General features: G+C 40.4%; 1 protein-coding gene across 1 annotated transcript; it reads right to left on the reverse strand.

The window, feature by feature from the left end:
* Positions 1–105: 105 nt before the first annotated feature.
* ap3s2 (adaptor related protein complex 3 subunit sigma 2) lies at positions 106–7,787 on the reverse strand. Its single transcript, XM_053427659.1, has 6 exons — positions 7,587–7,787; positions 7,217–7,308; positions 6,059–6,170; positions 5,208–5,279; positions 2,999–3,106; positions 106–1,176 (listed from the first exon to the last, which is right to left on the reverse strand). The coding sequence occupies exons 1-6, from the start codon at positions 7,653–7,655 to the stop codon at positions 1,051–1,053; spliced, it is 579 nt and encodes a 192-aa protein (XP_053283634.1). The 5' UTR covers positions 7,656–7,787; the 3' UTR covers positions 106–1,050.
* Between the last annotated feature and the right edge of the window lie 2,945 nt (positions 7,788–10,732).

A 10,732-nucleotide genomic window follows, 5' to 3' on the forward strand; every position in this document is an offset into this window, starting at 1 on the left:
GCTTCATACGATGCAGGCTGACCACGGGACTCAGCTGGTGTGGGGATACGTGAGAAAAGGTTTGCTGTGAATTACTTTTTGAAGAAAAAAAAGGCAAAGCCACTGTGTATTTTCATTCATTTTATTTCTTGGGATGGAACATCTTTAACATGGAGACATATTTCCTTTCTCTGGAGGCTTGACAGGAGTTTATGGTTTATCTACCAGCAGACTATGCCTCGGATATGAGCCTGATTCTATCAAACCACTAAATAAAACCACACTGCAAGATTGGTCAACATAAGTTTGTCACGTCTCTGAACAGATGTTTGCAAGCTCGCATCATGACACATCAAAACCTGCAATCACAAAGCTTTTACATTTGCAATAGTGAGCACAATCTGCACCCAGGAGAACAACAGCATTATTCACAAAGGATGTCCACATACACAATATATTACAGAGGAGGGAAAATAAATTGTCAGACAAGCACAGGAGTCTAATCCCAGCTGGCACAAACACCCGCCTGGAACCGAAGATAAAGATGTGTTTAAGTAATTATAGCCCGATGCAGAAGCCAAGGGTCATATTACAGTGAATTGTGCTCATTCCTTCAGACAGGAGGGAATGGTTTCAGAACAGAGCAACCTGTGATGAATGTCAGGGATCTGGAAGAGTTGTGCAGGGAAAATACGCACGGGATCTATGGTCATTTTTCTTTTGGAGAGCAAGAAATCAACAGGACAGCTACACAACACACAAAGACCAACAGAAAGCGTAAAGATACTTATATAAATTCTTCTTGTGGCTTTATAGAGACATATTTTACATGATTTTACAGATCCTTTGTAACTATATTTGCATACAGCAGAACTCAAAAACAATCCACAGCTTATCTCTTGTACATGAAAAGACTGGTATGAGGGGGGAGAATAAGCTGCTGTGGTTCTGCAGTACATTTACAAAAATCAGTTTTCTCAGTCTTAGCTACAGAGCTGGGTGGACGGGAACAGCAGAGGAATGGAGCTATCGGTAGTACATCAGCCCTGCAGAGCTCAACGTGGATGCTTCTCAGAACGGGGAGAGGCTTGGCACTTTGATATTGATGTCTCCAATGTTGATGTTGCGGGGCATCTCCGGCAGGTTCATGTTCTTCACAGCAGAAACTGCGCGAGCTGGAGCGCCTGATAGACCTCCCTGCCCGAAATGAAGCACACAGAAAATAAAGATTCAGTGGGTGGAAGTCTCATGTGATTACAGCAGCTTATACATTATTCTGATGACAGCTGTTGTTTATAAAGAATCCTGAGGAAAGTAGATACCAGCAGTGTTTTAATACATACCAATAGATTTTTGGAAAGAATCCAAGTCATGGGAGTGTGTGTAAACACGTGACCCAGCTCTTTCCAGAGGAGGGCGACAACATTCCAGGAAGTCGCTGTTCCCGGCCAAGAAATAGTCGGATACATGGCCCACTATAAAACTTCAATTTGACAGTTCCCTTGGGACAGAGCCAGGCCAAACGTTTCCTCTTTAAACTAAGCGTCTCCTGGCTTGTTTTCTAAAAAGTTTTTTGCTAAATGTCAAACTAGTCCTATAATCTCAGAAAGAATCAAAGTCACATTTCTTTTTCAACAACATTTTTGTTCGACTTTTCAGGATTTTCACTGTGTTCATTTTAACAACAACATTTACACAATCTTTCTCAAATTTCATATCCACTGTACGAGCCTCCCACAAGCATTTGAATGCATCAAAACAAGAACAACAGTCCGGACCCCTGCCTGCATTACCAAACAACGGACACAAAAGGATTTTGACATAAAGACAACAGTAGCTCTGCAGAGCCAGACCGATCTCCAAAGTGCTGTGTCAGAGCTGGAAATTGGGCTCAGGTTTGCTTAGCTGCTTTTAGACACACACTCAACACCAGATAATCTCCACACTCCCCCCGGAGGAGAGGGAAGTGTGAGCGCAAGTGTCAGAGTGACAGCCTCCGGATTACCTGCTGACTTTCTCTACCTGAACTCCTGGTATAAAGTCAGCAGAAAGTCAGGACAATCCGATGTGGGAACACAGCGGCGATGGGATTCAATGCGAGTGAGTGGGGGGTTGATGGCGCTTATAACATGCAGCACAAATTAAAAACAAACAAAAATAAAACAAATATCTCTTGCTGAAAAGACAGTGTCATACACGTAGAAGACATGGAGGAAGTTTTTGCCTGCTTCACCCGGCTGCTCCATCTATCGCCTGAATAATGTGTTGGAGATGTTGTGATCGCATCTGTGCAGAAAACCTCCCACTGCGTTGTTCATGTGTGAAAAGCAAACTGAGGGTAAAGTCTGGGCCAGATTCTCTGAACATTATCCGCAGGTCATGTCTGGAAACGGTATTTGTTGGTTTTGAAGCATCGTGGAGGAACTTATTTCAGTGGAACAATTGTAAATTCACTTAGAGTCATTTCAAGTTTGACAATGGAAAAAACATTGATGCGATGTCTGAAAGAGGTGAGCTGACTCTGTCGCTGCTCCTCATGTCTGCTCGAGACTCAAGGCCACATGAGTTACTGTAAGCTTAACATTACCAACTTTATGATCAGAGTATCCTTATTTTTATTTTGCTATTCCAATTAATCTAGCTACTTAACTTATTTAGTTATCTGGAAAGGTGACTCCCCCATTCTTAGCAACTGAGCCTACTAAGCTCTGATTGGTCAATTGTTTCCTTAATGACATGAGACTGGGGTCAGTGGGCACAACACCACACTCGTTTGAATTTCTGACCGAATCTGAGATGTGGACAAAGATTCTGATTCGTGTCTGTTCGTGTTTAATGTGTTTAGTTTGTTAAGTTTCAGGTCTGCAAGTTGATTTCAATAGTGAGTGGTAGCTAATGTGGCAACCTGAGCTTTGGAAAATTCTCTTTACTAGTGGAAAATTACAAAACTTAAAAGTCATGAGCTGAACTGTGCAAAACAAAATCCCTGGCATGGTGTTAAATGTGGTAATCCACTGACCTCAGACTTCTCCATGCGGTTCTGCAGCTCCACCTGAGCCACAATCTCGTTCATGTTGGTCTCCAGCACCATGCCTCCCATCACCACTTCCTGCAAGATATAATGAACCTGCACACAAACACAAGACAGTGGTTAATACAAAGCTTGTTAAAAAATGACAGTCTCTGTGAATGCTCACTGTCACTTAATATCTAAGATGACACTGCCGCGTCACTTTATTTGTGATTCTGATGAAAATCCAATAATCAAACAATAATAATGGATTGGACAACACTCACTGGCTGCGCCACATGGCAGCCTGTGTTAGTTTTCAGTTGATCAGTCGTGTCTTGTTTAACCTCTCAGCTCTTCTGTGTTTTTGTTTTACCAAAGCCATGACAGAGGTATAAAAGAGTCCAGTTCTCTCTGGAAAGTAGCCACCACTGACGGCTCATTGGGAGACAGTCTTCAGTTTCAGTCTTGAGTTTAGATTTTTGAATTCCTGTGGGCGGAAAACATTTCGGGGAACATGAGACTGTCTTGCACAGCAGACCTTATTTGTGGTTCAGGATTACAAACGGGTAAGAGTTCCCTGCAAAAGCTTTGAAGCTTTAAGTCTTGGCAGAGACAGAGACAGAGAAACAATTGGATAATATCTGTAACGGCAGCCTACGTTTCTTGATTTGTTCATCTCTGCATAACAGGTTAATAATACAAGGTTTGTTTAAAATCCCATGTGTATAAATTACACATTTATGATGCATGTCAATGTGGTCCAGCTAGCAAGGCTTAGTAAGAGCAACGGGTTTTAATCCGTGCAGAAGATTTTCCAAGTTTCATCTTGGGAACATTCCTCAGGCAAACTCCCCAATGCACCACATGACATCAATTTCCTGCTGGGAAAATTCAATCAAGATGGCCGAAGATGTTTCTGATTAGTCTCCAGAAACACTTCAAGCTCGGTTCCAAGTTCCTGGGAGAGAAAGGAGGCCTTGTTGTTGCCTGAACAATACACAGCTTCATTCTATAAGGAGCCTGGGCAGAATTTTAATGCATTTTTCGTGCCCATAATCTTAAAAAATGGTAACCTTGAACTCTAATGTTTTGCTTTTTACCATTTCTAGAACAGGTCCCCACATTTAAACAAGATGCAGCTCCCAGGCACAGACATTTTCACTCCTGGGGTCCGACATTTCAGAGCTGCAGAAATGCTCTACATCATCGTGTCAGGAGCCTGGATTGACTTACGGTACGAGTACAAATCCTCTCCCCACAAAGCAAAGAGAACTGGACCATTTATAGCAATGCAGCTGCTCCTGAGAAGCAGCTTGGTGTATGTAAGAGATGTAAAAACACCACTGCATTGCATACCTCAGGATATGTTTCCCTATAGGTCCTTCATAAAATAATGGATACATATTAAATTACATTCATGTGAACATTTTGTTGAACATGAATGGTAAAAACATTTATATTATATTTCTGTGCTGGGATTGGAGCACACAAAAATATGTAACTTTCTCAACGTGAAGTTTTCCATTTTGGATGCATATAAAAGATCTAGAGCACAACGCCCTAAATGTTTTTAGTCTCATGGATGCTAGTAACCTCAAGGCACAGGCTTACAGTAAGTGTCTGACCTAAGCCTGAATCAGAAGGTGGACCGTAGACATATGAGATCACTTGACCACTTCCTCAAATTCTATAACAGTCACTGGCAAAGAAACAGCAGAACTGGATGAATAATTGTCCTCAGTTTACCACAGTTAAGTCACCACTTCCTACAGCTCCTGCACAGTAAAAAACAAATGTATTGTGAACATGAAGTGTTGATTTCGCATTGACAGCAAACTAATCACATTCAGACATTTTGTAGTTCTGTAGAAATAACAGTGACTGTTGTTCTGAGACTGGAAAGAGGCCATAGTTCAGTGGATCAAAGTCAAAGCTACTTAAGCATAACAATGTGGCATCGACGATACTAGATTGGCTGCTAAATCTCGGAAATATTATTTAAAAAGCATGACAATTATGTGACAAAGTAAAAGGGGTGAAAAATCACATCCTCTATTCAGAGAAGCTGAAAACCTTTGGTATTTTTTAAGATAACTGAAACAATTGGTCGCTATCAAACTACTTGTCAATTACTCTACTGATCACCACAGCTCTACACAAAATAGCACTGTGCAGAGGAAACACTATTGAAAAGGTTTCCTTCCCTGCCACTCACCTTGTCCATGTGGAATATGAGGTCCAGCTCACAGACGTTTTCAAAGCATTTATCCAGCGTTTCCACAAACACCTGCAGCGAAGAGGATTCGTTTAGTCATCACTTATAAAAAAGACCAACACCAATAGACAAGAGTGAACCTGCACATGTAATTAAAAAGGGCCATATTGGGAAGATTATAATTGGAGATTATAATTACATTGGAGGGCATAACAAATATTGGATCGCCTCAGGAATTTATATTATCTTCTGTTGCAATGACTTGTGCTTCACACTGAACATCAAACTACAGAGTGATTTTAGAGATAGGATTCCAGTACTAATGAAAATGTTAAGGTTAAGGCCATACAGGGGGATCAGAACAAACATTAAGGTTTGATAAAGGTTAATGTGCTTGGTTCAAACGTGTAAAGTGAGTAAATTGTTCAAAATAATATAGGAGAGATGTTTAAGGAAACGGTTAAAGCATTAGGATATATTTACTAAGCTTTGTGTACAGCATGCGTTTGTGATATTGCGGTGTCCTTGTTTATATTATGTTAGTTAACAAGTTTTACATTAAAAAAGATTTCACTTGACCGGAGAAATATTTTCATTTCGAAATTACACCAGCAACTAAAAGTACGGAAGTAAAGGGGTGAATGAATTGTCCTTCTCAAGATGAATTAAATACAGCATCACGTAATGGAAAGCAGTTTGTGTAGTAATTCAAGTTAGAGCCAGCGTGTGCTTTTTTACTTGGGCATATTTGTATGATGGAAGAAAGGGGTGCTATGGCAATAGGGAGGTTTTACCTCAAAAGCCACATATTCAATATACTTATGGAGCAGTTAAATAAAGCAGAAACCGACCTGGATCAGATCCAGGATGCCGAGCTCGCTCTCAGATGAGTCCACACAGAAGACAAAGTAGAGAGTTGCATAATGTCGGTAGATCAGCTTGTAGTCGGAGCCACCGATGAGACTGAAAATGGATATAAATGTTAGATTCCAAGAAAATCCCACTTGTCAAACAAATAAATGCATCTTGTGTATTGTGTGACTCTGTATTAACAGACAACGTTATCATTATCGTGTGAAACAGTTGATCAGAGAAATGGTATGTGTGACAAATTGTGTGTGTTTGCCTCCATCTGATGGTTAAAACAGTGATACTGCATCTTCAGTCTGCCTCTGACACTGCTTTACCCCTTTGCCAAGATATGTCAGTTTCTGTCCTGGCATCAAAAATAGTGAAGAAAAAATCCAAAACTGACTCTGGGTTTGCAGTCGTTAAAGTTCTGTCAGATGTCATAACATATCATAACTGAAATTACAGGTCCGCCTATATGGCCCTGCCAATATAAGCGTGAATGTCTCCAAATGTACACAATCTTATATCAATCACATTACATCGGTCTTTCCATTTAAAAAATAAATAAAGAAGTGCAGCTGCAGGTTTTATGCAGCTGTGCTTTGAACAAGCACATCCAAGGCACTTTTTAATGCTCAGAAGGAGCAAATATCTGCTGTGCTCTTCACATGTCAGTGTCTTTTATACAGATTTTCTACCAACAGCATTTTACTTAGGTAAAAGATCAGATAAATAGACACGAATGTACTCAGCTAAAAGTAAAAGTACAGCATTAACTTTTCGATTTCAATAAAAGTAAGGAAGTACTTTTTTTTAAATACACTTAAAAGTATCAAAAGTAGAATCACTTGCCTATTTCCTGATGCAGTGGTCAACTACATCATTAACTGTGCCTAGCGTCTTTTCAGTTAAATGTAAGAATAATACAGACTCCGTCATATTAATACAGAATGATGCTACTGAATATATTTGCATTGTCATAGTAATTAATGGCTAAATCTCTGCAGGAGCCTCTACAACCATTAATCCATCTCTTTCCTCTCTTTGATGGAGACATGGTCTAATATTACCTGAAAACAACACACATGTAATAATATAAATAACACCCTTTAAATGTACTCTGTTTCATCCCACCACTGGTAAACAGCACTACTTGCCTTCCACCCTCCAGGAAGTTGCAGACATTATCGTCTCTCTTTGAAACCAGATGGAAAGTCTCTCGTATGATCTGCTGCTGCATGTCCTCTGCCTGCGGGAAACAAGTTGCACACTGTGGTTAATACCCCCCCTGCAGGCACGACCGCCATCGAGCTGACTGATAAAATAGCACAAGTTACATGGAAAACAAAGCAGTTACAAGCTACGACAAGGAGCTAAAATCTGAGCTCTCCACAGTGTATACACGACACGTGTGTTATTTGTTTGTGAAATCATTTGACATGTCTACTAACACTGTTAAACGAGGGAGTAAAGACATCTGTATACAAACATGCTAATGTTGTGAAGATCAAACCCAAACATACTCACAAAATACTGATAGAATCGAATCAGTCGCGGTTTCCCGTGGTTGTTAAATATCAAAATGGCCTTAATCATTTTTACTCTTTAAAGTTTTGGATCCACTATGTGAAAAGATTCATAAAATACTGCGACTTTATCTGTTTTGACAGCGTTAGCTCCAATGCTAAACGTCCTCTCAGCTGGCCGGATGACTAAACTGGTCACATCCGGTTGGGTCGCCAAATTTACCAGTCGGCCTCGAACGAACAACACAGGTCTTTCGTTCCGGACCGAGACTTTTCCGTCATTCAAGTTTCCCTGTTGCACCCAAGGAGAAGTTAGAATGGTATTTAATAATAATACGTTATTCAACGACCTAAGTGAGTTTACAGCACATGTTGTGCCTTAAAATCACTCACAAAAAGTGTAAACCTGTACATGAATTTTGTGTTGTTTCTCTGACTCCTACAAACAATGTCAGAACTGATATTTCTACGTGTAACGATCCTTAAAGACACCACATGCTGTAATTCATGAGCCTTCCAGTGAATGAAGCTCATTGTCAGTTTTTTTTTTTTAAACAGTTTTTGACACTTTGTGTCTGGTTTTCGAGCCAACTTCCCAATGACCTATCCTTAGTCAACATTGTTTAGGGTTTACATTGTTTCTCTGTTTCTTTGTGGCCCATCCGTCATCAAAAGTTCTGAGACTTTCCCACATCACATAATTTTGCAGTCTTTGTGACTAATGCTCAAGCAACTGAGGCATCCTGTAATTAGGGGACCTTTTGTACCTTTTGTCACTGCCTTGAAAACTGCAAACTGGTGATGTCCCACTGGCGGTACCTTTCTTTGATATGATGTTGTAAGCCGGAGGAAAAAGCTGAAAGGAGCCAAGTTCATGAGTCAACCCTGGCTGACACTCAGACCACATCTAAGGCCTTAGAAATGGGTTGGGTTGATGTATGATTAATTGATTGAAGTAATATGTGCCTTTGGCGTCATAAGAGTAAAACCACAGGACAAAAAATAAACAGTCCTCTATCTAGACAGTTTGTCTAACTGTGGACTTTTGTTTTATTCTGTATGTTTTAAAATCAGGTGACCCATGTGGCCAGCAAAGATGCCATTCAGTAATGAGATATAATTAATTGAGTAAAGTAAAATAAATAGATAAACTCAACAACGGCAAAACATATTTTGTGTGTACATGTGGCTATGTCACATGAATACACACATCATCCTTTGTTTGACATTTCCAACTCATACTCAAACTATTTAATACAAATTCAAGCCAGCCATTCAGTTTAGCTTTAGCTTGTTTGTAAACCAGCATCCATCATGATTTCTTCACAAATTGGATTTTCTGGTTCGATAACTGGGTAAACAGTGCTGGTCCGATTTGACCTTGACTTTTATCTCAGGTGGCGCTGAAATACGAAACTATTTGGGAGTTCAACTCATCGAGATCATTGTGGAACGCCTTCTGAAGCTTTAGGCAAATATTTTACATCAGCAGATGCTTCTGCTCAAAATGTCAGTTTTTATAAATTTGTATAAACACCTCAACTTGTTTCCCTGACTGTTTGCTGACTCCATGACTCCAGTTTCCTTTTGTCTATGTCATTAGCTGCGGGGTTCACACACTTTATCTTCTGTGAATGTTGAAATGATGTATTCATGATTTGTGCGTTATGAGTAAAATTATATAATTTGTTCAGAACTGTAACTAAGATAGATGTGTGACCATATTTAAGACAAATTATACACAAATACTGTACCCATAATATCCCATCTGTACTGAAAGATGTATAGTGTGAACATATTATCTGCATTTTCTAAAAAAATGTACATGTTCACCTCAACATCTCAAATTTTCCCATCTCACCTTATCTTGCCTAACTACTATCTTATCATACATGTCAGTGTGGGAGAAATGTGTAAAATCCCTTATGAGAATAGTCTGGTCTGTCATCAAGATAGACCAGAGACTCAATACAGTATCTACAGTTTATGGAGTAGACAAGTATAATGCTACACAAAATCATATGTTTCTTGTAAGACAGAGGGTCCTCATACAAACTTTTGGCCGGTCTGTGGTCCAGTGTCACTCTATCAGCCGATCCTTGACCCACAAATAGGGTAAGTTCAAAACGGCCCGACACCATTCTGCATTTCTGCGTGATCAGCCTTCAGCTACATCAAAATTTCAGAGCACATTTCCTGTTCTGATTTCATATCCATTAATTCTCTGTTGTATGTTTTTCGTCATTAGTGTTGCAAAGCCACCGTGCTGTTGTCTGCATATCATCTATTATTTCCCCACTAAATTCCCTTCCTCCTGCATGAGCACAGTAGAAAACAAACAGACGCTCATTAGCATGTGTGACCCGTTGGTGGTAAACAGGCTTATTTCCACATGAGTGCAGTGCGAGAATGGATTCCACCGGGACGGTCGAGGTAGGTGGGCCCGCCGGCTGCCTTCATGGGGACTTTAATAGGCACTTAACAAATGCAAGTGGACAAGCACAACATTCTCTGGCACAGGGGGGGTCATGTTGGTACAGTGAGCACTTGTTAGAGGGTGACTCACTGTATTTGGACTCTTGGGTGGTCACTGATATTCACTTCAATTTTAATGTGCATTTTTTTCCTTTCTCCTCTCAGTGCTAATTGTTGGATTGTGATGGATGCCGAGCGCTGTCAGCCAGGGCTGAGGTAATGTGTGGCGTCCAAATAATGCCTCTGTGCCCTGCTCTGCTATGTGATGAAAGCAGCCTATAATTACAGGGATAATCAAAACTGTCAGGGGCTCTTCTATGGACGGTTTTGTTTACTGTCTACTTCTCTCACAGCATCACAAGCTGCATGGCCCTCCACATCCTCAGCCCGGGGCCTCAGACCTCCAGAGATCATTGCAACTGTACCTGTCTGGGTCTCAAGCAAAGTAAAAGTCGCACAGATCTTGGACAATCTCAGTCTAACTCGAACTCATCAGCATCTATATATATATATATTAAGTTCGAAGGAACGCAACTTGACTTAGTTTTGTTGCTTTTATGGAGCTCAGTAGGTCGTGAAATCCCCTGTTAAGCCCTATAGGTTGTACAAAGCCCTTACACTTCATGGGGTCTATATCCACTGTGACCGGCAGTTACAGTGCATGTTACTGCC

Source organism: Pleuronectes platessa, chromosome 1 (assembly GCF_947347685.1).
Source record: "Pleuronectes platessa chromosome 1, fPlePla1.1, whole genome shotgun sequence".
NCBI lineage: Eukaryota > Metazoa > Chordata > Actinopteri > Pleuronectiformes > Pleuronectidae > Pleuronectes > Pleuronectes platessa.